General features: G+C 35.4%; 2 protein-coding genes across 2 annotated transcripts; both read left to right on the forward strand.

Annotated features, from left to right (window-relative positions):
• The first annotated feature begins 14,534 nt into the window (after nucleotides 1–14,534).
• Nucleotides 14,535–15,570, forward strand: LOC141427070 (uncharacterized). The gene is made up of 2 exons (XM_074086300.1): nucleotides 14,535–14,548; nucleotides 14,961–15,570. The coding sequence occupies exon 2, from the start codon at nucleotides 14,972–14,974 to the stop codon at nucleotides 15,548–15,550; it is 579 nt and encodes a 192-aa protein (XP_073942401.1). The 5' UTR covers nucleotides 14,535–14,548; nucleotides 14,961–14,971; the 3' UTR covers nucleotides 15,551–15,570.
• Nucleotides 15,571–22,917: 7,347 nt separating this feature from the next.
• On the forward strand, nucleotides 22,918–26,458 carry LOC141427517 (aquaporin-like). The gene has a single exon (XM_074087039.1). It carries the CDS (start codon nucleotides 23,249–23,251, stop codon nucleotides 24,047–24,049), a length of 801 nt encoding a protein of 266 aa, XP_073943140.1. The 5' UTR covers nucleotides 22,918–23,248; the 3' UTR covers nucleotides 24,050–26,458.
• The last annotated feature ends 742 nt before the right edge of the window (nucleotides 26,459–27,200 follow it).

Here is a 27,200-nt window from a genome sequence, read left to right on the forward strand (position 1 = left end):
CGCGCATGAATTCCTAACTAAGTTGACGACAGAGAGACGTAGGACATTGTAGGGTGATACTCCAGACAACGTTTGGTTCTTTGAAATTTACCGAGCAAAACTCAAGGAATATCGGCCAGCTTGTTAGTTAAATTATATGACGGTTGTTTGGTAATTTTTATTTAATTTACTATGTTTGTTAAGGTCAAAACTTGCAGGTTCAATTTCATCCACTTGTAGTAGTGGTCGAAATAAATTGAAATTTGGTATAGATATATGACCTTTCGATGACAATGCAAGCAAGTGCAGTCAGAAAAAGTGTGCGTTAAGTATGTTTTATTTTTATTTTTATAAAAACCTGTGTTTCATTTGAATACAAACTTCCATTATAATTTAACTTTTTCTATTTCGAAATTTATCTATACAAGTCTTTCGTCTTCACTCAGTTAATTTTCTTGGAAAATTCTCTTATACCTACGTAGCTTAAAGCTCTTAAATCATGACGTTCCTTATTGCATGCAGTGGCCTGCAGTGAGAGCTAATCTAGCCAGGTTTACGTATCACTCAAGAGTTTATTCCCGCGCGGGAGGCAAGATAAAGTACCCTCCTTGCCAAAGGAAGGTAAAGCGTTATTTCGTATCTAGATAGATATTTTAGGGAACAAAGCGATTTTAAATATGCCAATTTTATTACCTATGGTTAAAAAATAAAGAGGTCAAATGAGAGTAGATACATGAAAATTCTCTTAATTATAACCTAAATAAAAAGTCATATCTCTAATCATGTCTACTCTCTCCCTACAAATATACCTAGGGAGGGTCAATGTTAGTTAAGACCTAGATGGTTGTATAATATTATCGGAAGTCATAAGCTTATTAGCTTATGACTTCCGATAATATTATAATTATAGGAACGGTCCGACTAGTTTCGATCTTTTCGAAAGAACTAATATAATACAATAATAATTTTACAAAAAGTATGTGTTTGAAGATCTCTTTTTGTATGCATTTTAATGAATCATACTTTAAAATATTACAAATGAAACGGACACAAAATTCAGATCTATTGCTAAGAAGACATTAATATCTAAGGCGTATTATACTCGTAAAGTTAATGATTATATCACGGACAGGGATATTTGGAAATAATTCCGATCCGCATTAGCGATCCCTTCAAATAGCGAACCTACTGTGTTAAAAATAAAGTTGTGTTAAATACTTGTGATTTATTATAGACTAGCTTTTGCCCGCGACTTCGTCTGCGTAGATTTTTATATTTACACAATACTCGAAAAGAATAAAGTTATTTTCCCGCATTGGCCGTTTTCGTGGAATTTTCGAAAAATCCCTTCAAACTACGGCTAAACAATCAACTGAAAAATCTGATCATGATCACCAAGTTTCACATCTATATTGCTCAAGAAATAACATTTTTATTCTTCGCTTACTATTTTCCTACATCGAGCGATCTCAAAGATTGCGTACAGTCTTTGGGATCGCAACCCAGCCTCGCGCTGGCTTGCCGTTTCAGCCGAAAGCGAAGCGGCCTGCCTGGCTAGAGCGCCAATGAGTCTCCCATCGCGGTCTTCCTCAGACTCCTGAGACCGTGCCCCTGTGGTCTTAATGCGCTGCGAGACTTTCGCGAAAGTTTTCTTTTTTTTCGGGAAGGCCTATAAAATGCGAGTCCCAATTCCGAAATCGTTTGAAATTTACTCCGCAAAAGAAAGAGAAAAATGTTTTTTTGAAGTAGGTACTTTCGTGACGTGATTATTAAGTGCTTAAAAGAGGCAATGCGTATGAATATGGATGCGATATAATTTTTCAACATCAGCCGGAAGAGGTCCTGTGCTGGACAAAGGCCTACCCCTTAAAACGCCACAATAATAATAATACTCGTAATAAATCCATTTATTTCGGGCAACTTGCCCCATACAATAAATACCTTACAGACTAACATACATATAATCAATGTTATTACAATACAAATAAATTACAATGAACGACAACTCGCTACTTGCATCCACCGGTTTCCCGCAAGTCTCACGATGTCGTCATTCCACCTGGAGGGAGGCCTGCCAACGCTTCGTCTTCCGGTCGCCGCTCCTCGAGGACTTCTCCCCCAACGGATATCGGTTCTTCGAGCGATGTGGCCTGCCAATTGCCACTGCAACTTGCATATAATTTTTCGAGCTAAGTCAGTGACTTTAGTTCTTCGACGAATTTCCGTATTCCGGATATAATTAAATTAGGAATAATTTATGACATTTTTCTATTAAATTATACGCGTGTTGAATATTATGAGTGTTGATGTAACCACTACGTAACTATGTTAACTCGTTTGTTTCATAGTTCCCCATAAGATGGCACTGCGAAATGTGTGGCAATTAATTTATTGTCTTTTAATTTTGTTGTATTATTTAATCAATTACCGATTCAGTTAAATTTCTTGATATCCGTACCCCCTCTTCTAAACTTAGTCAATTTGGCAAAATCAGCGCCATCTGTTAGTGTAGCAGGGTACTCGATAGTCGTACAACACTTGAAAATAATAATGCACCTCCTTCCTAAGTAGCGTCATAAGATACAGGTGCAAATTTAACTCAATCGAGAGTAGCGGCTACCAAAACCCCTCTTTTAGGGTAGTATTTTTAAAGTCTATAACCTGACCGGGAATTTTCTCGACAAATTAGTTTGTTTGAAGTTTGCATGAAAATCCGTTCAGCCGTTTTCACGGTGATGCGTGGTCAAATAAACAGATAAACAGACAAAAATTCTAAAAACTGTTGGAACGTGTTCTGTTATCGATTCTAAGTATCCCCAGCCAACTTTTGTATAGATAGAAGATAGATGTATACATTATGCAATTATACACGTTCGCGTGTTGATGTGTATGTTGATTTTACCATTACTTATACTTCTTTTTTTTAGCAATAGAAAGAAGGCAAGCGGTCTTGATGTGTCTTTTTATTGAAAAAAACTTTTGAAAAATAAGTCACAGCAAATAGTAACAATTAGCAAGGATATAATGATCATTTACATGCTTTTGGTATCATAAGTAAAAGTAACTGTTTTTTTTTAAACCTCTTTCAATAAAAAGACTCGTCAAGATTGTACTTAACCCTTTTTCAAATGCTAAAAAAACTAAGTACAACCATATACGGTAGTACTATTAGTTTTTCTTTATATGTACGTAAACTCTTTTTTATTAGTTTACTCCATTACTTACTGTTTACCCAGCTCTCTAAAAGATGGCACTGGAATGTGTGGCAATTACTTTATTGTCGTTTAATTTTGATCGTATTGTTAAATCAATTAAATTTTTCAATTAAATTTGTTGATATCCGTACTCCTTCTTTTAAACTTAGTTAATTTGGCAAAATCCTTCCTCAGTTCGAGTCACAACGTTATTAATTTCAGCGCCATCTGTTAGTTTATCAGGGTACTTGATAGTCATAGCACGTATTTAAAAACTTGAAGGTGGAAACTTAACTCAATCGAATGTAGTAGCTACCTCCACTTTTAAGGGTTGAATTTTTATACCCTAAGGGTCAAATTTTTATAGCCTATAACCTGGCCGGGGATTTTCTCGTCGGATTAGTAAAGTTTGCGTAAAAATCCGTTCAGCCGTTCTCACGTGATGCGCGGTCAAATAAACGACAAACAGATAAACAGATAAACAGACAAACAGACAAAAATTCTAAAAACTATTGGAACGTGTTCTGTTATCGATTCTAAGTATCCCCAGCCAACTTTTTGTGGAATATCTTCCATGTACAGACTTTCGACCCTCTTCAGCTTTATTATATGTATAGATTCTGTTTTATTAACTTAATACTGCTATTGCAAAAATATACCAGGTACACATGTGTTAGGTACACTCGGTAATGAGTAGAGCAAATAGATTTTATTTTTTCAATTTTATTAGAACTATATCCCGTCATCTGTTATCCCTATTTTACCATGCGACAACTTAAATAAGAAGTACCTTTTCAATAAGTCTTATAATTATTTCAGTAACAATTGTATCGAAGACTTTATAAACAAAACTTTAGGTCTATATTTAAAGCGTCTTCGAACAAAAAGTTGAGCTAATCGAATGCTTCAGACGTTTATCTTTAATTTATTTAAAGGAATTACCATTGTTTTCGCCTAATCTTATCAAATAAATACGGATAATTGGTGAATAATATGCAAGACTTTAAGTAAAACCATTATGTATAATAAGTATATCAAGTGACATTTTAGAATTTGAAATGCGTTCATACAAATTATCTGTTATTTTTACATTAATTAATATAATTAATACTAGCGTTTATGCCAAAGAGTGCACATGGGATCCTTTTGGAAAATGTAAGTAGTTATATTTTTCTGCATGTCGTGGTAGCGTAAAGGTGGTTTGACATAGGTCAAACCTATCTACTAGAGGATCATGGGTTCAAACTAGTGGGTTACTTACATTTAAAATTTACAACGAACATTTGCTGTGATGGAAAACATCGTGAGGGAACTTGCACAAACCTGCGAACCAATTTTATGGTATCTGTGACGTTGCTAACTTGCACTTAGTAGGGTCGCGTGGGAACTATGGCCTAAGCCCTTTCATTCTGAGAGGAGGCCTGTGCTCAGCAGTAGGATGTATGTGTGTGTAGGCTGGAATGATGATGATGATGGCTCCATTTATACCCACTATCGCGTGTAAATGAAATAAGATATAAGTAAAATCTGCAGCTTAAGTAAATACTTTATTCCTTCTAGGTATGGAACTGTGTCCTCCAGACACGTATTCCTACAGCCCTGGTTGCAGTATAATCTTGTCGCAACGGACTAATTATTCTCGTTGTGATTGCCTTGCGCCCAAAGTATGGGAAGAAACGTCGCGAAAGTGTGTCATGATACAACACTGTTATGACCAGGAGATGAAAGAGAACTTTACTAAGTCAAGTTTGGAATAAATGAAATTGAAGTACCTGATGTCGACTTTTTATATTCGAGTTTTTTTAGGAAACGTCTATTGTATTGATGGACACAGACAAGTTTAACCATCGTAGATTTATGATAATAGGTAGTAGGTATAGCTGATAAGAGATCGACCCGGCCAAGTCACAAAAATATGTAAATACTTACTCGTGCCATTTAATATCCTGAATGCATAATATTTTTTTACCCAACTGCAAGGAGGGGTATTGTTAACTTTGGCTTCCATGGTCTTGCCACAATAAACTTAAACGACGTCTATAAACTTATTTTTAGACACATCTAATGACTGTTTACTATGAACTGGCTATGTGCCAATTTACATGGTGTGGACTGGAATTAACAATTTCTACATACAATACCCATACAAGCTTGTTAACTTTGTATGCATTGTGAATTTGTGACGTGTAACTGATGTCAATTTAATGTCATCATCATCATCATCATCATCATCATCGGCCTATCTTAGTCCACTGCTGGACATAGGCCTCTCCAGTTGCACGCCACTGAGCACGATCCTCGGCCAGTCTCATCCAGTTCTTGCCAGCTAACCTGCGAAGATCATCGCTCCACCTAGTCTGAGGGCGTCCTACGCCACGCTTGCCGATTCGCGGTCTTCACTCAAGAACTCGTTTGCCCCAGCGGTTATCAGTTCTTCGACTGATATGGCCGGCCCAATTTAATGTAATGTTTGAGATGCGTGTCGGGTAAACTTTGATCAATAATTTCCTGGTAAATTTGTTGGCCAATGGCTAATAATCTGACAAGGAAGGAGGGGATTATAATTATAACAATTTCACTTTTTCCGACATATTTTTTATTGTGACCTAGCTTTTGCCCGTGATTTCGTCCATGACATTTATGCTCAACTCCCGGTCTCTATCCCGCGGGATAGTTCAAAAATCCTTTCTTATTGTACGATTCTAAAGGGTGATATTTGCCAAGTATCAAGTTTTTACATAACGTCTACAGCTAGGCAGTTAGTTAAAAGTTAAAAATAATTATTATTACGCCTTATCCCACAGGAAAATCCTCAGACATCTAGGGTCATGGGATTGGACTGGGCTTTAATGAGTCAGCCAGTCAATCAATTAGGACATGTCTTCTTATAGGTTATATAGACTTTATATACCTACTGACATTGACACAAGCCGCTATTAACTTAATAAAAAAGATTTTTCACAATTACAAGGAACAGAAAATCCAGTAGAAAACTCTACCGTTTGTTTGACTTGGCTCGAGCCAGCCGAACTCCAAACAATGTTAGAACAGAGTCACAAGGAAATGTCCGATGTATGTACACACTCGTCCCGCACAATTTACGTTAGATTGCGTTGGAGGTGGCAGCCCTGCTAGTCAGTAGCGGCTTTCTGTTTGTAAGTCCCTTTCCAATAAACCGGGTTGAAAAGGGATGTACTAAGCACTATCTAAGATAAGTTGTATATGAGTAAGTGTTACGTAGAGAAGGTTCACTGCAGTCCTTGCACAAACCTTACCATGATTACAAGGCAAACTTTGCTAACTGCAGGCATACCGCAATCTTGTAAGCCAACTAGCTAATCTAACAAACAGACACGTCTAGTTACAAATCGCAATCCGTCTTTCAATGTATTTTGTTATTAATGTATCGATTAAACATTTTTTTATAAAAACTATTTAAAATATTTAGATTAAGTTAAATTACAAACAGTTATAGGCGCTAACTTAAAGGTACATTGTAGAAGTTTAGGTACTTACCTACTCATAAACATCTGAGCACGGCTGTGTCATGGTACCTACTCATGGTGTAAGTGTTCCGATATTTTTGATCACCTTATTGCTCCAATGCTTATGATGGCGATACAGTTCGAAGGAATCGATGGAATTCAATCGCGTACCAAGGAACGACATTTTCACTGCAAATATCGTTCTGGAAGTCCACACATTTGCCAAAGGAACCATCGTGAAATTTAGTGTGAAAAGGTATCGTGTAACAATACGATTCAGTTCCTCGACTGCGTATCCAACCACAATGGAATAACCGCTTACACCATTCAGTCTGATGATTTCCTCTAATTTGAATATGTTACGATTTATGAGTTTATCCTATAACTTAACAAGCTGAACAGACATGTTATCTCAAATAATGGTTTGTTGTTTTGTGGCCCCGAGGTCCGTCACGAACTCCAGCGACAACTTTCAGCCTCAAACATTATGGTAATGGCCAAAAGCGTGAATTAATTACATGGGCTTTGTAAAAATATAAAATGAACTCGAAAAGGTTAGCATTTTATACAGCCAACAACTTTGTTTTTTGCATGTTTGTTTTGACTTACAAAAAAATCAAAGCTGCAAAAACGGTCTCTACCCAAAAATAGAAAAGTCATATTCTAATCAAATTAAAAAAATATGAAACATTCCCGACATTGTCATTTCAAAGTTCAATAACTCAAAAACGGCGTTAGCGATTTAAACTTAATATGGCTAAGAATCATCACAAGAAAACTTGCTTTCACGTAAAAAAACGCATCTACGTTGGTCTATCCGTTTGAGAGCTACGATGCCACAGACAGAAGGACATTGTGGCATCAAACTTATAACATTTCGCTTTTTGCGTCGGTGATTAAAAAACGGGTTATGACCATACCTGTGCTAACTCGGGGATAGGTACTAAAGTGACATTGCAGGATACTAAAGTGATATAGCAAAATATTTTTCACTTCAGCAGCTCAAACAGGCAGGTTTTGCTATTAAAAATCAGTGAGCAAAATCGCATTTTGATCACTCCGTGAGACAAAGTAACTTTTTAATTGTTTTTTTTTTAAATTCCAGTCAGAGCTGGGTCTACTCACTGAATTCCAAATACAGTAGAACCCGCTTAAGACAATTTTGAGGGAACCTAGCAAAAAAAAGTCTTAACCAGGAAATCGTATTAAACGTGAAAAAAACTAGTACCTTCCTGATTTTTGTTTTTGATTGTTTATCGTAAACTTTTAATATGATCATTTTTTATTCTTGCAGTGATTGCTTTTTTTATTTTTGACATTCACTGAACTAACGCTAACACGAATGAAGATAAGAATTTTATAACTCACAACAATTGAAACTTAAAAGAAATCAAACTCAAATCACTAATAAATTCGATTACACACCCTTAGCATATTTAAACGAGAATCGCAATAAATCGATTCGAATTTACATTGTCACGACCCTTTAATTGCTTAATGACATGTGTCACCGTACCCCTACAAACTCACGAGTATCTAGGAGGAGCTCTCGCCAGAATCGCGTCCCCTTGCGTAATATTAGTACGACATGGTTAGTCCCAATTTTTTTCACCAGAATACTTAAGTTGGTAACATTGAACGACGATGCAAGGTGGCTAATAAAATAATAGGTAATATAATTTTAGATAGCGTATTAAGCGGGACGTGAGTCGTATTAACCGTGAAAAAATGTATGAAAACAGGCCTAAAATTGCAGGGACCGGTGCGAAATGGCGTATTATGCGAGAAATCGTATTAAGCAGGTTCTACTGTATTTGAACTTTACTTTGATCTGTCACTCTCACTTCAACACGAAAAGAGCGAGAGATAAGATCAAATGTGTACAATCTTTAATTAAATTTATAGTAGATAAGTATTAAAAATATATCGATAATAAAATACATGAAAAGGAAATAATATATCCAAAATGTCAAAATTTTCCCGCTCTTTTAATAAAGTATGCAACCTCGTTGCACAAAAGCCGCTGCTCTTGCTTTTTTTTTTAATAAGAAAGTTCCGTATACTGCCTACCTCTTAGAGTTGGAATAAATATTTGTCAAATTGAATGAATTTGCAACTAATCTAGTTAAGTTTATTTAATAGAAATCCTAATAAAATCGTATTGAAAGGTTTAATGACATTTACAATAAACTATACGTCAACCTTTTTAATGACTCAAAGATGCTAGGTAGGTAGTGCATAATTATTTTTTACTTTTTAGTTGTCTTTTTTGGCGGCGTTTTTTTGTTGGCGTTTTTTTGCAGTATTAAAAAATATGACATATTTTACAAGCAGTTCTAAGTTCAAATTACAATGCATGTTATGAGTATGAGATTTGTATCGTACCTACTGGACACTTTATCGTTCCGATTTCAAAACCTCTCTACTTGCCGGAGACTTTTGATCATTGTCTGGCATTCTTAACTTTTTGGTTACTTTTAAAAGATGTAATGGCGACTGTACGTATCATTTTTGAGTAAAAATTTTAAATGTGATTATTAATATAATAAATAAATATAATAAATATCACGGGACAATTCACACCAATTGACCTAGTCCCAAAGTAAGCTTAGCAAAGCTTGTGTTATAGGTACTAAGCAACGGATATATATAATTATATAGATAGATACATACTTAAATACATATTTAACACCCAAGACCCGAGAATAAACATTCGTATTTCTCATACAAATATCTGCCCCGACACGGGAATCGAACCCGGGACCTCAAGCTTCGTAGTCAGGTTCTCTAACCACTAGGCCACCTAAAATTATTATATTTGTTAATTAATAATCTGATTACTTATATCTATATATTTTTTATAGTTTGTTTTGTAAATGGGTATATGTGGTTTTATTCTATACCTTATGTTCTCGCTGCTGAGGTGAAAAGTTGTATGTGTCACATGAGACCAAAGTTCTTTTGCATCTCGTGTGTTTGAATCCCTCGCTGCTCTCAGGATTCTAACCTAGAATCACTCGCTACGCTCGTGATTATATTATAGCATCCTTCGCTTGCTCGAGATTCAAATTCATCACTCGCAGCAAAAAACAACTTTGCTCTCTAGTTGCACAAATAACCGTTATGGACAAAAAAAATATCGATGTTACTGTCAACACCTAAATGTTATTCAATATAAATAAATATTATTTATTTTCTCATCATTTTAATTTAAAATAATGAACAAAAACAAATTACTAATTTACTTGTTTATTTTTAAATAGTTTTCATAGCATACAATCAATACGGAATGATATAATTATGACATGTGATTAATATATATATATCGACATCTTTTTATCAATATCAAATCTCTAAAACGTGCCTCAAGTTAGCACAGGGTATGGTTACGACTTTAGTAGGATAACTTCAGTATCTGTGCATTTTCCTATAGCCTCATGAAGCGTTGCATTGAAGGATAATCATCCTAATCCAAAGCGCGTGCAATAGGTAACCTACCTATGCATTGAGAGAATCTATTCAGAGTAGCACACATCTAGTGGATTCCACTAAGATACCGTTCAGGGGAGTGCTACTTAATTAACGTATCTTGAGGTTAACCCATCTTGGCACTCTGCTCAAGACAACAGGGGTTATCTCATCTATCGATTTTGGACAGTAATAGGGTATTGAGACCATTATAAAATTATTCTAAGGTACGTCCTTAATAAAGATATACTTTTATTAAATATAATGACCCGGATAACTCACGTCTTAAATCGAGTTTAGCTCGACATGTTTCGGGCTAATCCGTAGCCCCTTCGTGACGTGAGTTATCCGGGTCATTATATTTAATATGAGTGAGTCTCACGGTAGTTTCATGTTCAAAAAGATATACTTTATTTCAGAACGGTATTTGACAACTCGGTAACGGTACTAGACAAAATATTATTGTGTTAAAGATACGCAGCGGTAGCGAAGAGAAAATCAAGTTTGGTTGAAAATTGGATTACTGGTGATTTTTTTGATCTCTTTCTAAAGCGCTTTTTTTCTACGCTGGAGGTATGTAGGTATGTGACGTCACCTGCAAGTAACTTTTTCTCTGTCTAATTTTGAATATCAGACCTTTATAAATAAATTATATATACATATAATGTACAGGTAAATAGCTCAAAAAGGAAATATTTTTTTGTTCGATAACATTCATTCATTGTCACGCTTTAATTTATAAAATAAATACAAAATATTCAAATACTGTATTTTCGTACGCGAAGGGTCACAATCGGTACCCTGCCCATCCATCCGTCCGTCCGTCACAGACATATTTGAAATACAGGGCTGTATACAAATATCATAAGGTAGTTGAAATTTATGCCTATAGTGTGTGTGTATTTCAATGGCTGATTCAACATTTAAACATAAGCCAAATACCAATCAACCAATATAAAGTACCCAAAATTACCTATACATAGGTACATTTTATTTAGAAACAGGGCAGGCACAAAATTGTTTGAAATTAATCAACTAAACTTTTAGCTGTGGTTTTAGCAACAATTTATTCTGTTCGTCACTGTTAACAGTCTTTTTCGGTATTGTATCATAAAGAAAAAGACTTATAATACTAAAATATGTACTTATTTAGAAAATTACGTATAATGCGGTCTAGATAACATACAAAAAAAAAACAAAATAGTTTATTTCACAGAAAACAGAATTTTACAACAGTAGGAATATCCGTCAGAGACCAAACTAGGCTGAGCCTGTAACTTGGCCAACTGCGAGTGCGGTTGACAGTAAAAGTTGACAAATGAGGAGACAATAATATAAAAGGGAACGAATTTAATAGAACATGTGGTATGCGTGTATGTGTGTGTGCGTGTGTGTATGTGTGGGTCTGTGTGTGTGTGTGTGTGTGTGTGTGTATATGTGTGTCATCAACATAAGTATTTGTCGGTACATTTAATATCTCAGATCTCGTCACACTTAAATTTGTATACATATTTTTGACATTTTATATCCCATCATAAATCTTCTTCACTTTTTTTACACACGGGTGCCACGGTGTACCACGACGTGTACACAATGGCCCGATTCCCAATTTTTTTTAAATAATGAATATCTCTTTTTTGGTGAAAGTAATAGCAAATCTGTTTACTACATGAGAAAGTTTAATAATGCACCATGATTTGTGCTTGTAACAACTATTACAGGGATTTACATTTTTCATGCAACAGCCTGCTGAAAAATTCCTAGCCACTGTTGCCTCCTTGACCCTACTTTAAGAAATTTTGGGGCTACTTTGATAGATTTAAAATGGTTATAAAAACGCAAATATTTGTAGCTCGATTGAGTAAATGAAGAACAAAGTTAGGTAATTTATGAAGGTAGATAGTTCACTGTCACAGATGTTCTAAAAAAATGAGGACAAGGCGTAAAAACTGTTTTCCAAACTAGCCTCTACATTTCAAAGTAACCCCGTTTTACGGTACTCGTATTATTAGACCTCAAAACAATTTTGCTAGGGTCAAACAACGCCGTAGGTTTCGTAATAATTAGTAATAAAAACTTCCATTGGTTATTTTTTTATTTAGCCTGTATTATGCCCCGCTGCTTGTTAATTTACATGTTTTTTTAGTAACTTTAAAAAGTTGCAATCATTTATTTAGAAAGCAAAAGAAGTGCTATAGAAAACATACAAATAAAAAAATGATTTAACTGGATTTCCAAGAACTGCGGCAATTAATTACATCCGTGCATTTTTTATTGTACTCACCTACTTTATTTAGGTACTTTCTGAAAAAAAGGGTGAAATTGTTACAAAGTAAAAGCATTGAAAATGATTACGAAAAAGTACTTGCCCCAAGATTTTGGTAGAAATTGGCCTATTTTTCAAGCTATACGGCAAAAGCTAAAGTTTAATCTTTTAAATAAACACATACATATACATTTAGATCAAATAATAGATAAACTGTGCAGAAATTCGCGGTGAGATCCTATACTATCAGATAGCAGAAAGTTAATCTAAGCATAGCGTAAACTATATAGATACCTAACTTCAACTGTTTATTATTGCTGAATTAGAATTAGATATGACTTGACAGCTGTTGAGTTATCTAAGGTCGGAGATATAAATCATACGAATAATAAGTTAATATTATGTGCACAAACAAACACGTGATTTGCCGCCCGATTATATAACATGTTTCATAGAATACCTTCCCTGCTAAAGGTTTAATCTTAAACGAGGTCATATGTATATTATAATTAAGTGTATGCATAATTCTTTATTATGCATAAAACTATAGAATTTATAAAAGAAACAGATGGACAAAGGCAAAATTATACAGATAATCTGAGAACGATTAGCATAGCCATAAGTCTGCACTATCTATTCGCGAGTCAGTAGGTATGGTATTTATAACCGATCTGAAATGAAAATTTTAAAATAGTATTTAAATAATAAAATACATAACTAATTTAAGATAAATTTCTTTTTAGGGTTCCGTACCTCGAAAAGAAAAAACGGAACCCTTATAGGATCACTTTGTTGTCCGTCCGTCCGGCCGTCTATCAAGACCCTTTTTCTCAGGAACGCGTGGAGCTATATCAAGCTGAAATTTATATCAAATACTCAAGTCAGGTTCTCAGGAAAAAGTCAAACTTCTAAACCAACGCAATCAAAAAATACAGCCGTTTATGCTGCAAATTTTCGACACTCGCAAAGGAATCAAAACCTACAGGGTACTTCCCGTGAACTCAGAATCTTGAAATTTGATATGAAGAAACGTCTTATAGTACAGATAAAAAGTAAGGAAAAATGGCGAAAAGCATAAATTTTTAGTTACATCATATAATAAAAATATTTTTAATATATTTTTTAATAATTTGTACGGAACCCTCGGTGCGCAAGTCCGACTCGCACTTGGCTGGTTTTTTTCTTTTTACAGCCGATAGTGACAAGAAACTTAAATGAAGTCGGACAAAAACTTACACGAACTTTTTGGTAGAAAGAGTGAATAAATACCTAATAATAATGCTATTTTTTGATAAGAGTTTTTTTAACTTAATTTCATGTAGATCTATAAGATTAATTTAATTGATTGATTATCACGTGATACATTACGTGACTGGCATTAAGTATCTATAATATTTTTCCAGAGATCACAAAACGCTGAAATGTAAAAAAAAATACAAATTTGCTACAGAAGAAAGTATGTTAATTTTTCTTTGTGTTTCAAACAAATGGCGAAATGATAGAAAGATGAAGACACAGGTATAACAAGAGTATAGGAATCACAAAATTGTTTTCTTCTTGAGTTCAAAGTAAGGGGTGAAAATGGTACTTAATTGTTTCACAAGTAACTTTGAACGATAATTTACTTCCAGAATTAATAACACCAAAAGTAACTACTTACCACACATTCTCAATAATAATTGTATATTACTATAAGAAATAATTCGCCAAGGATATTTTTTAAATTGGTTTTAATCTAACGATACCAATATTTGAAGGTTTGCGATATTTAGGTGACATTATAATTCGAGGTAAAGCTACCCCGTGAAAGGGGATAAGGTAATTGTTATTTGTTTTGCTTTTTATTTAGTATGCCTATTAATCCAAACTACGATTTTGTATTCGCATACTATTATGTATTATCTCTATCATGTACAAGCCCATCGTTTTCTTGTATTTTAGTGCATATGTACGCGTATATTCTAATGCCAAGCATGTGACCTTTTTATCATTTTGTCATTTATGTTAGTATATTTTACGATTATTTATGTTGTTTGACCTAGTGCAGATTATTAATTGATTTAATAATAACTATAATCGAGTACAAGAAAGTTTCAGTGCTTATATAAATATCTCTCCACATATATTTCAACAACAGTCCGGAATAAACTAGACACGTAAGTGGGTCAGATGAACTCTTACAATCTCGTATACTTGATCATAATTATGATAAAACATACTACTTCCAATCTTTAACACCGTTTATTAATTTAAATATTTGCGAATGGGATTTGGCAAGTTTTTGGAGCAAGCTATATAATATACTATCTTTAAGTATTCATCAACAAACACACTTATTTTTTTTTTCATGTGTATACAGGTCTTCTCACGATGTTCTCTTCACCGTAAGCCTCATGGTAAATTTCTAATGTAATTTCGCACATAAATTCCGACACTCAGATATGCGAGTCCGGGCTCGCATCCACAATTCTGTAAGGTCATTGAGATCAAAGCACTAGGCTACCACGAATTTCGTTTAGATTGTTCATCTAAACTGACTGAAAAAAAAACTATTTATGTTCGTTACAGGATCAGAAACGATGACTTTCAAACTTATAATCACAATTCTCCTGGCAATTGCGCTGCCATGCCTCACCAAACCCGCTGACGTGGCTATAGAAGGCGATGCTTGCAAAAACTTTAAGTCATGCTATTCATGTTTATCTCAAGGACCCTGTTCATGGTGTGTAAACAAAGCAAAGTGCACTAAAGACACATGCGGAAACGACAATATCATATTCCCTGGACACATCAGGGCATTAATGGCAGGCTCTCAGTTCTGCCCCAGAGTCGCCTTGCCTGAGAAGAAATTGACAATCCGAAATGGCAAAGCGGAGAGTATAGTCGTGAAAATAACTCAGATCTACATGTACATGGTGTTTACCCCTTGGAAATGTAAGTTCAATTTTGATGGGAACGAGATTGTGACTAACGGTATGCTCTTATCTGATGAGGTTTTCTGTGAGCCAGTGACTCTAAACACTGACTCCAGTAAAGCGTACACGAATGGCAGCGTTTCGGTGCTCTGGGAATACAGTAAGGCATTCGACGGATCGCTGCCCTTTACTGTGTGTCGATGTGATTTGGACCCAAGCTGCGTCGCGTGCAATGAAGAATGAAGTGAGAAAATGTACTGTCGAATTGTGATTATAAGCGTCCGTAATTTAATCATTGTTTTATTATTACTCATTACATTATCAGATCGTCGATATAAAACTACTTTGCTACTAATCTTCCTTGTATCGTCATAATAAAATCGATCATTTGCGATGATGCCAAGCACAGGTTTACTGATCGTTTGTTTGAAATATGCTTGAGATTACTTGTTAAACTCTTACATAAGGCATTACAAATTATGAATAGGTAAAGGAAACAATGCTAGCCTCGGATAGCGGGAGCAAGTTTCCTCAACGTGTGCAGGAGTTTCCTATTGTTCCGCAGTAATTGTTCGGGTGCACCTTTTGAGGGGCTGAAATTAATAAGGGAGTTTACTTTGAAATTAATTAGGCTCCAGAGGCAACCCAAAGACATTAGTGTTGGGGACAGAGCGCTTTTTCTTGCTGAATGAGCAATTTTAGAATATGTATTTCAGTTGTTAATGGAGAATTTTTGTTGAGCAGTTTGCAATGGGTGTATCCAGTTTCCTTGAATCCTAATTAGTTTTCTAACTAAATTGAAAGGAAATTACTGACTCATTGATCAAACGTTTACACCTAGATAGCTTGATTTTGTTAACAAAGGGTCTCTTTGTCATGCGTAAACTACAAACAAGACCGCTGAATTGAATCTGTGTGAACTAAATTGGAGCTGTAACAAGTATTCATCTGTACCAAATTTTAAGTTTAAGAAACTGCAATTTGTTATTTTATATAGTTGCATCGAAAAATATGAAGGTATAATAATAGTGTCTAATAAACTATCATCAATCATTTGTTCGGTAATTGGACCACATCAAATAACAACAGTTTCCATTCTGCCTGATTAGGCAGTGCTAGTGTAGTACGTATTACCACCACATGGTATACCATTTACATTGTAATGTAACCACGTTGAGTTAGAATTAACGAAGCGCATGGTAGATGCCCGAAATGCTTGGAGCCATGAGTAATTTCTCTCTATCTAATGATGGTAAATACTAAATAGTTTTAGCTTGTCTTTTACGGCTTTGTATTCAAGCTAAATTTGGGGTCTAACTTTTTAGAAATTACAAAATCAAAGGTATTACACGCTTAACTAAGAGAAACTATTTATATATATTTTATCTTTTATTGTAATGGGGCAATCGTCATATCATAGCTCTAAGAGGGGCTTATTACCTACCATTCAATAAGCCTTGCATTTTTACGGTGACTTCTGCATTAATAAGTGCACGGTGCCATAGGCACAAAAACAAACAATATATTATTATACAGACAGAAAAATCATTCCAAGTTGGAATGCTTCTCAAATACTCTTATTTACTTGCGTTTACAAATGAACACGTCCCCACGCGTTAATTGTTTGTTTTGCGAGGTGGAAGGTTTAAAATGAAAGTGTCATCATTCACTCGCAGGCCCGTGTTAATTTGATTCCGAGGTAAACAAGCGCCAGAGGCCGCCACTCGCGATATACCTAGCATTTACAACTGCGCTAATCCACCCGAGCACCTAAAGCTGCTCTCTTCAATTAGAATGAGTCGCGGGGCGTTTTCTTTTCCCCTGAGAGCACTTGAACAGAAGTTAAACAAATCATGCCCGCTTTCAGATTGCGCTTTCTCGCGTAAGACGTATTTTATGGAATTATAAGGTGCTGGAAATAATGCTCTTATATAATATAGCTTCTTCAACGTGACAAATGGGTTTAAATCTGACCTACATCATCATAACATTTATGGTATCTTTCTCCAGATTTGTCTATAGTATTCGTGAAATTTAGGAGTTGGAGTTTAATGTGCCTTTTTCCTTGATCTGTATAAAATAAATAGAAATTATTGTTTCATTTAACACGAACTACTTCTTAAGATCTTAGGTTAGCATCCAAATACCTAGTCCTGCATACTACTAACTAATTAAATGCTAGGTAGGTATTTGTGTATGTGTTCTATGTAAACTCTTTACAGTATAAAAAATAAAGAAATGTACACACTTGATTAACGTTGAAATACACGTACAAAGGCAAACTTAGCCTACATGATTACTATGTAAATGTCTATGTTATATTCTCATATTTTAGTGTGTATTTTTGCATTAGTGAATTTGTTGACCACAAAAACGCATGTATTGGAGAGGGATCATTGGAGAGGTCACGTTACGTTCCGCTTGCAACTGCTCATACTCGTAAAGTGCGGTTGCACATGCACATGCATTTAGTTTGCAAGAGAACGAGTTCGCACGCCGTGCATTCCAAATGCAGGACTGTATGCATGACAGATTGTTCTATCTTTATTTAGGAACGATACGATTTGTAATTTGTAACTGTACACTCCAGGGTGTAGTAGAGATGGCAGTGTATCTAAGTATTACATGTTTTGCTTATTGAAGTAACTAGGTAATTTTATCAGGGTTTTCCATTAACCCTTTTGTTTTAAGGTCATTAATTTAACAGAGCGCCTGCCCAGTCACCCGCGTCCTGTGTGAGGAATATGTGCGTGCATATAAATAACTATATTTGTGTTGGAGTTAACTGCTCTACCATAATTTTTTTTTACACAATTTGTTTTGTTCCTTTTTTTGGTGGTCAGGAATGTTTTGGATTATCTAATTAAAGTCGGGTCAAAAACAAAGACAGAAAACATTTTTTTTATCGCATATAGTCCGAATTAACTACGTATTTCAATCTGAGTTATAGTCTTCACTCTAGTGATAAACTTACTTCATGTTTCCTATTCTACGAAGATTACTTATATCAGTTATACCTAAGTAAAACTCCTATTAAAGGCGCTTCCCCTCGCTAATATTTTGACTCTTTCTCAACGTATTTACAACAACGCAGACATTGACTGCAGAGTATGCCTAGGAAATAGGCATACAATGACATAGTATGTACGTACATTTACATTGTTTTAAATTTTCGCGATAATCACCCATGATTAATTGCACATTTGGGACTTTATCACCACTTTAATATTGATAAAATTACTTCGACATCTCGACCACATTGCAGGGAGAAGTCGCAGTGTAGAGTATCATGTTCGTTTGACGTTTTCGAATTACCCGCACTTGATGTTGTTATTGAAGCATGTGATGTGGAATTTGTGATTAGGGCCCCGGATGTACTATTAAGAACACTATTGTTATTAATGTAGGTACTATTAATCCGATTAGCCTTTCGACTGATTGCGGATACCAGGAAAAAAATATACTAAGGAAAAATCCCGCCATTTTGCATTTGGACAAAAGCAGCTTATCATAAGCTGCTTATGTAAAGTGAGTGAGTTACCTACAATAAAAAGAAAAACTATGTACCGAATTAATAACCTCTTCCTTTTTTGAAGTCAGTTAATTTGTGAGCTAAATAGTTCTTGATGCTTTATTTGACATTCATAATAAAAAATATTTATTACTTACATGACAAGACTAATTCTAATCAACGTTTAAGACCAGTTAATTTTCAATTTTATATTTTATCAATAAGATTAAAATCTCCGGTAATTACGGATTGTTTTCTCGGTAATCATAATCAAGCAAGGCAATAGAAAGATTGAAGCATAAATCCATCAAAAATTATGTATTTCACGACAATCGGGTAGCATTAATTATGTGTGTAAAATATTTATTTAATTATTACCTATTACTTACTTCATAAGTACAGATTACTCTATAGACTAGATTAGTAAGAAGATTAAAATAATAGACTAAGGAGCTGTTTCACCATCCATTGATAAGTGTTAACTGGCGGTTAGATGTGATGCCGTCTGTGTTTGTTTTGTTCGAATAGACGGAGACAGCATCACATTTAACCGTCGGTTAACGCTAATCAATGGATGGTGAAACAGCGCCTAGAGCTAAAGCAGTAACGTAGCTTTAAAAATATAAAATATTTTATTTATAAAGTTTTAGCACTTGTTAAACGATGTAGTATATTCACCTCTATCATCAGTCGGAGTTTGAGATATCTATGTTTAACCGTTACAGATAGAGAACGAAAACAAATAACGGAGTCCCGTACAAGAACAGTGTCGTTTATGGCTGTACTTTTAACCTCTGTGTACGGGTTCACAAGTCCAGTGCAGCAGGGCTACTACGAAACACGAAACTCGAAGTTCGTGTCATGCGGTCCCTCTCGCTCTCGTATTAAATAGTATAAGTGTCAGAGAGACCGCACAACACGAACTTCGAGTTTCGAGTTTCGTAGTAGCCCTCCTGGCCCTATCTAATTGCGTTTTCACAACCATGAGCTCGATTACTTTTGTTATCTATAACTATCAATCACCTATATTACTTTATTCACAGTTGCAAGTAAGGTACGGTCACGAGCGTTAATTTGGGACTCATTTCGTCAAAAAATCCTTTGAATTGTCATACAAAATGACAGATATTCCGTCTTAAGTGGGTCCCAAATTAACGCTCGTAACTGTACTAAGTACCTACGCATTTACTTTATCCATTCATAAAAGGTTAACAACTACTCATAGTTTAATTATTCTATGTGCAAAGGCAAATAAGTGCCAGATATTAAGAAATAGTAATACAAACAGAAACAGAAGAAAAACAGAAATTTAGTTTAGCATCCGCTAGGCTCAGAAACGTAAGTAAAATAATTGCACACGAATATAAGGATTACTTTGATTGAAGACCTCTTTGAATGTTTTTCTGGATTTTATTAATGAGTTGAACAAACGTTTTCATACATTGAGCAATGTTCAAAGTGTACCGTGTCAAAGGCGTGACTATACTTTGAATACTTTAAAACCATTACAGGGGTGTCCAGTCAAACTGACCCATAACCTCCTAAAAGATTCCGGAATAATTCCAGGACCCCCTATATACTTACCTATTTTTGCAAAATTACGTCAAAACTGGAGAATATTGTAAACCTCTTGTTTCAAATGTGGAAATAACATACCTAAATCAGTTTGTTTTTAACCGACTTCAAAAAAGGAGGAGGTTCTATGTTCCAATGTTTGTATTTTGTTTTATTAACCCCCGACGAAAAAGAGGGGTGTTATAAGTTTGACCGCTATGTGTGTCTGTGTGTCTGTCTGTGGCACCGTAGCTCTTCAACGGGTGGACCGATTTGAATGCGGTTTTTTTTATTTGAAAGCTGGTTTTTTAGCGATGGATCTTAGACATGATTTATCAAGATCGGTTCAGCCGTTTCAAGATCATCAGGTCTTTTGTTCGCTGCGGTAGGAATCTTAGACGCATAATGGATTACTTTACTTTCAAACATATTTGGGACCTAAAATTTGAAACACCCATGTATGCTATATAGCTATGCAAGATTATGGAATTCTCGGCCTGATGCTGCAGCCAGGATATCCAGAACACTAGTAGGTACACTCTTAATAAAACTATAGCAGATATATCGTGTTTGGGTATACTGTTATAGTATACTGGTGTATACTCTTGAAAAATAATAGCAGAGATGTCGTGTTTAATTCTTTTGATCAGTATTTGATTCTACATACAATGCAATGGTGGCAACACGATGAGCTGATGCTGCAGCCAGGATATCCAGCACACTAGTACACTCTATAAAAAATAATAGCACATATGTCGTGTTTGGAATCGTTTTGATCAGTAATTGATTCTACATACAATGCTGTGGTGGCAACACGACGAGCTGATGCTACAGCCAGGATATCCAGCACACCAGTATACTCTTGAAAAATAACAGCAGATATGTCGTGTTTGATTCCTTTTGATCAGTATTTGATTCTACATACAATGCAATGGTGGCAACAAGATGAGCTGATGCTGCAGCCAGGATATTAGTACACTCTGAGTATTTAAGTAGGGGGAGTACTTAGCATGTTAACCTTAGCGGTTCTTAGATAAAAAAATATTACTAGATACTTTATACTAAATTAACTTAGGCTAATTTTGCGGGAAATCAGCATAGCGGGATAGAGATAAACGAATTCTTCGCAGATGAAGTCGCGGGCATTAGCTAGGTAGCGTATAATTATTTTTTACTTTTTAATTGTCTTATCAAGCAGCGTTTTTTTCGGGCGTTTTTATTTTTGCTGGCGTTTTTTAAGTCGGGGGTTTTGTATGTTCGCCGATTACTCAGTCAATTGTGGACCGATTTTAAAAAATCTTTTTTTATTTGAAAGGGTACTTTTTTGAGGTGGTCTCATTGTCACCAAGTCAAAATCTGATGATGGGATCCTAGGGAAATCGAGGGCAAACCTCAAATTTTACAGGCACACCTATGGCGATTTTGGCATTTTTAGCATTTAGATAAGCATTTACATTCAGAAAGTATCATTTGGTAAACTGTACCTGATGAAGAAGACCGTAGATGACCAATGGAACTCATCAGCTAAGTAATGCTCGCTCGTCTATAAACGATTATATTTAATATACCTAGATAAGCAGCTTTAAGTTAATGATTCTTTCGAACTGATCTAATGCTGAAGCCGGAAGGTAGGCAACGGAACTGTTATATAACAACGTAGCTAAGCCATGTTTGGGCTTCATGGAATCGTTGTGAGATTTACTTTGGCTACGAATCACTAAAAAGTGAGAGATAAAGAATTTTTTTAACAAAAAAGTAAAACCGACTCCAAAAAAAATAAAAATAATAAAAAATTGAACCGACTACAAAATCCTTCAAAATATTTTACTAGTACTAGCTCGAAGTCGGTGACTCAGCACGACCCAGCAGGATGGATTGAAACCCATAGTATGCATGTAGGTGAGGTAGACGACTATTGTTCCATTCCTGCTGGCTCATGCTGAGGCACCGACTTCGAGCTAGTCGGTACCTAGTGCTAGTAAAATATTTTCCAGGATTTTGTAGTCGGTTCCATTTTTTGTTATTTTTTTGGAGCCGGTTTTACTTTTTTGTTATTGGCCAACTAAAGAACGTTAGATTATGTTCCTAAAATTTATCTTTTTTAAAAACGAGTATACTCGTAGTTTTGTTTCTCTATATGAAAAATGGGAAAGTAGTGCGTATGTAATCCCAACCATTTACTATAATCCGTGTTTGGTAAGGAGCCGTCCTTCTGATTAATTGCCAGGCGGGCGCGGGCACGCCGCCATTAATATATATTGCCCGCATCCAGTTTGACGGAGCACTCATTGAATTGGAAGAAGTTAAGAACTCATTATTATGTAATGCATCAAAATATTTTTTTCCGTAAAAAAGTAGGTGTAGCTGCGTTGAGTGTGTCATTGCCACCTAGCGGCAACTGTACCACCGGATTTAATTAACGTATAGTCATAAAATCCGTGTAAACAAAGGAAAAATTTAAATGACGAAGTTTATAACGATATTTTTATTACATAAAACATTAAGGATCACTCAAGTTGATCTTTTTCTATTTGTATAACGTGTGTATTTATACGTGGAGCGAGCTTGTAATTCGGGTTTTATTATTGTACTTAACCGGTTTGATAACAAGTTCCTATCTGTATTATCTGCGACTATATCTTCCAGTAGTGGATAATACAGAGACATCAATAAAACTTTAACCTCAGCGCTGACGCACGCGTCGCTCTCGAGGGAAAATTCACTTTCAAATATCTAACAGGACCATTTGCCATTAAACTTATTACTACTGTTAGGGACAATGACCAGACAGTTATAAAGAGTACGAGAATCGGTCAATGTGTGTGAAATTTTCGTTCTGTGACATCGTCTCTAACAAGTGAACTAACATTGCAAAAATGACTGTGACGAACGCGGAAAACTTTGTTACGGTTGTCGAAGATAAAGTTGCCGATGTTGGCTTTTCATCAACTGGTGTTCTGTCATGGTGTGCCTCGAACTGGAAAGCGCTTTTGGGAGAAGCAGTGTCGACAACACTGCTGGTATTTTTGGGATGCATGGCCTGCATACCTATTGATGGACACAATCCACAACCGGTTATGTACGGACCGTTCGGTTTCGGGTTGATCGTCATGTTTAATGTCCAGACGTTCGGGCATATTTCTGGTGCTCACATGAATCCGTGCATAACTCTATTGTCCGTATTTTGGGGCAAGACGTCAATAGTTTTGGGTGTCGGTTATCTGATTGCTCAGTGTATTGGCAGTATTTTCGCATCGTGGGTGCTGTACAACGTGTCTCCAGTAGATATGTCTGCAGAAGCGGTGTGCGTTACGCTGCCTCACGAGAGGATCGGTGTTTGGGAAGCTGTGGTCATTGAGATGGTTTTAACTGGAGCTCTTTGTTTGATTACGTGCGCGATTTGGGATCCAGTTAACGAAAAGCATCAAGATTCGACTCCAATAAAGTTTGGCCTGACAATCGCGGGGTTGTCTCTAGCGGGGGCTCCGTTAACAGGGGCCAGCATGAACCCCGCCCGCTCTCTGGGCCCAGCACTGCTAACCGGGGTATGGACATCCCACTGGGTGTACTGGGTAGGACCTTTCCTTGGAGCAATCCTTGCTAGTTTAGTCTACATATTCACTTTTCTCGACCGGAAACAAAAAAATATATCATTGGAACCGAATGTTATTTCTTGAAATAAAGCTCATTCAATAACCCACGCTTCATTTTTAATAACCAAAATTCAATTTTTAACCTATCTATAAAATTGTTGGAAAAATAACTTTTCTGCAATTTTTATAAATTGTGGTCGAGAAATATTGTATTGGTCGATGTTGAAAGTGTATGGCGTCAAAGGGGTGACTTAATTTTTTTAGTTTAAAATTCCCTTTCAAAGAATTTACATGGATGTTTAGTCAAACTAACTCAACCATCTCCTAAATCCTAAACATTACGAATATTATGAAAATATGAAAGTAAGAAATTTTGACGAAATAATACTTATCATCCTATTTATTTAAAGGTTTCGATTCCAAGAAATAGGAAAATAAAAATAGACTGCACGTATAATTCTGATTATGTGTAGCAGTAGCAATGTTTATAGCTTCTTTAGTACGAGTATGATAGCAGGTAGTTTTCTTCAAGGCAATATGCAGGGAAATAAAAGAGGAGGATAAACCGGACGGCTTAACGGCATCTGATTTTCATTGTGTTATTATAGAGTAAAACGTGGCTACCAAATTGCAAGAAAGTAATCTTGATATTTTTCACTAAAATATTTATTATATGCATTATGAAAGCTATTTTTATTAGTGATAAAAAACAAAGCCTTTTGGTATTAACTGGGATAATCCACAGACAAAGGACAGATAAATTAATTAAATACTATTTATCTGACTTATTTGTGATTTGTGACAACGTTAAGAATAAGATTAGCCGATAACGAAAGTCAACGATAACGTAAAATGAACATTGTGTTATTTTCCATGTCAGTTTTCCATAAGATATCTGATCGTCTTAAGTAGTTTTTTTTCGACTGGATGGCAAACGAGCAAGTGGGTCTTCTGATGGTAAGAGATCACCACCTCCCATAGACAACTGCAACACCAGGGGGATTGCAGATGCGTTGCCAACCTAGAGGCCTAAGAGTTATCGAAGTCTGCCTTTTGATTTTTATCACATATTTAATCAAAGTTACTCTGTCTGGGGTTATCTTCTCGTATGACCAAGAGCTGCGGTTCACATGTAGATATGTCCGGGATAGTCCGGGTAAAGACGAGTGCTTAAGACGGTGTTCCTTGGAGATCGGAAAATTGTATCCTGGTCCGTTTATCGTCGATGGCGTGATATTTAACACAAAAGAAAAAGTGAAGAATTATAACCGGATTTATTACCTTTTAGACATGTATTTTTTCTGTATTTTTTATATTTCTAATGTTACTTAATTGTCGTGAGACATGATTCATAAAATTAAAAAGTGAAACAGTTCATCTCATGACTGTAAGTAAGGAACAGTCCGACTATAAGTTTCGACCTTTTTGTACTCGTAAGTTCTTTTTCTGTGGTGAGTGTGTTCACCCATTAGCCCTTGGGTTGGGTGACTTATAGTAGTGAGTTGAACTGGTTAATTCTGTAATTGCATATCTAATACCTTTGGCACAAGTAGACAGAGGCCGCCATCAACGAATAATAATAAAAATGTTTACAAACACGCAATTCAAAAGCATCTTTCGACTTTACTGTAAGCTTTATTTAATTTAGATTAATACCTTTTAGTGTAAAAGCGTGGGAAGTTTTGTCTAAAAATAAGCCTTTAGTTTTGAAATGAATTTTTAATTATAATATTATGTTTGAATAAAAGAAAGCACATTTAGTATTACAATCAAGCATCGCCTCACGCACATTTCCAATTTCACTGTTTAAAGCTATTTAGTAGTTTGAATACATTTTTTGTGTATTTATGCGGAAAACAATATCCACACATATTTTCAAATGTGTGGCACTTACGAGACTGACGAACTTATGAAATAATAAGGAAATATCATGACCATGACCCTCACAAATGCCGCTTTCCGAACATGTGCATGCAAATACTTTTTCAAATTCAAATCATTTATTCTGTATATAAATCCAATGCAGCAATGGGCACTTTTACATGTCATTTTTTAAAACTACCAGCGCTTTCGGAAAGACTATCATTGCCAAGAAGAATAAACTTTCATTCATATCACGCGAATATTAATTACCATGACTTGAGGTTTCAACCACATTACAGTGGCCGTGGTCACGAGTAGACCTACCTACTTGCATAGCGTGATAAGTCCAGTTGTGGTAGTTATGACTGAAAATCACGAAAGTTTAAAACATTTATCAACTCGAAAACCTAGGATTTTCTTATGTTTAAGTTGAGGTTTAGCATGTTATTCTGACAAATTAAACGACTGGAATTTTCAAATATTTATAAATTATAAGGTTGGTAGAATTATCATTCGTTTACAATGTTATTTAGTATTTATATTCACAATTTAAGGAGTATGATGAAATATTTTAGCTGTATTGGATGGGACGCCAGATGATATTATAATTAAACAAACTTATGGAATGTGTGTCTAACTTATTAATACGCAAAGAAATTTGTGTTAAACCCAAAATATCTAAGTTTAGTGCTTTAATCTTCTTGCCATGTACTAAAGCTACAATTTTAAGTATATAGTATATATAGTAATAAATGAAAAATGCCGTTAGTTTTTTTTGTGATATATACGCGATATATATTATTATGGTGACATAATGTATCTGCAATTGGTACCCGCAAGATTTTTCTTTTGACTGCAGTAGATGGCAATTATATTAAATTGGAGTTACTTAAAACAAACTAGATTTTGTAGTAATTCGTGTTTAATTCAAAATTTTAGTTTGACTCACTGGCAATAGCTAACTCAATTTATGATAGGAGCTCTTACACGGCATTTAAAAGCGTATAATTTCTCTGAAATACCGGAAGAAACAAACAGTAGTACCTACTCCACTCGAAACGGTTACGTTAGGACTCATTGAAACTTGGACGCTCAATCATACTATCCATATGCATAGGACGTCAGAACAAGGATTTTCACTTAGAGCGAACTGTTCTCTTTGAATTTAAAGTGCTTATATAAAATCCAATCTAGCATCAAAACGAGGCTGTGGATAGGGGTGCGGAGTGCGATACGTCAGCGGCCGACCGACGGTACAACACGATTTGCGAAATTGAACGGAAGGGCCCGACTATTTTGTCGGGTAATCTTTATAATGCCAGCAAAGTAAGGGGGAGATTTATAGTCTCCGACGGAAAAGTACCTATTCGCC

This window comes from Choristoneura fumiferana, chromosome 4 (genome assembly GCF_025370935.1).
Source record: "Choristoneura fumiferana chromosome 4, NRCan_CFum_1, whole genome shotgun sequence".
Taxonomy (NCBI): Eukaryota; Metazoa; Arthropoda; class Insecta; order Lepidoptera; family Tortricidae; genus Choristoneura; species Choristoneura fumiferana.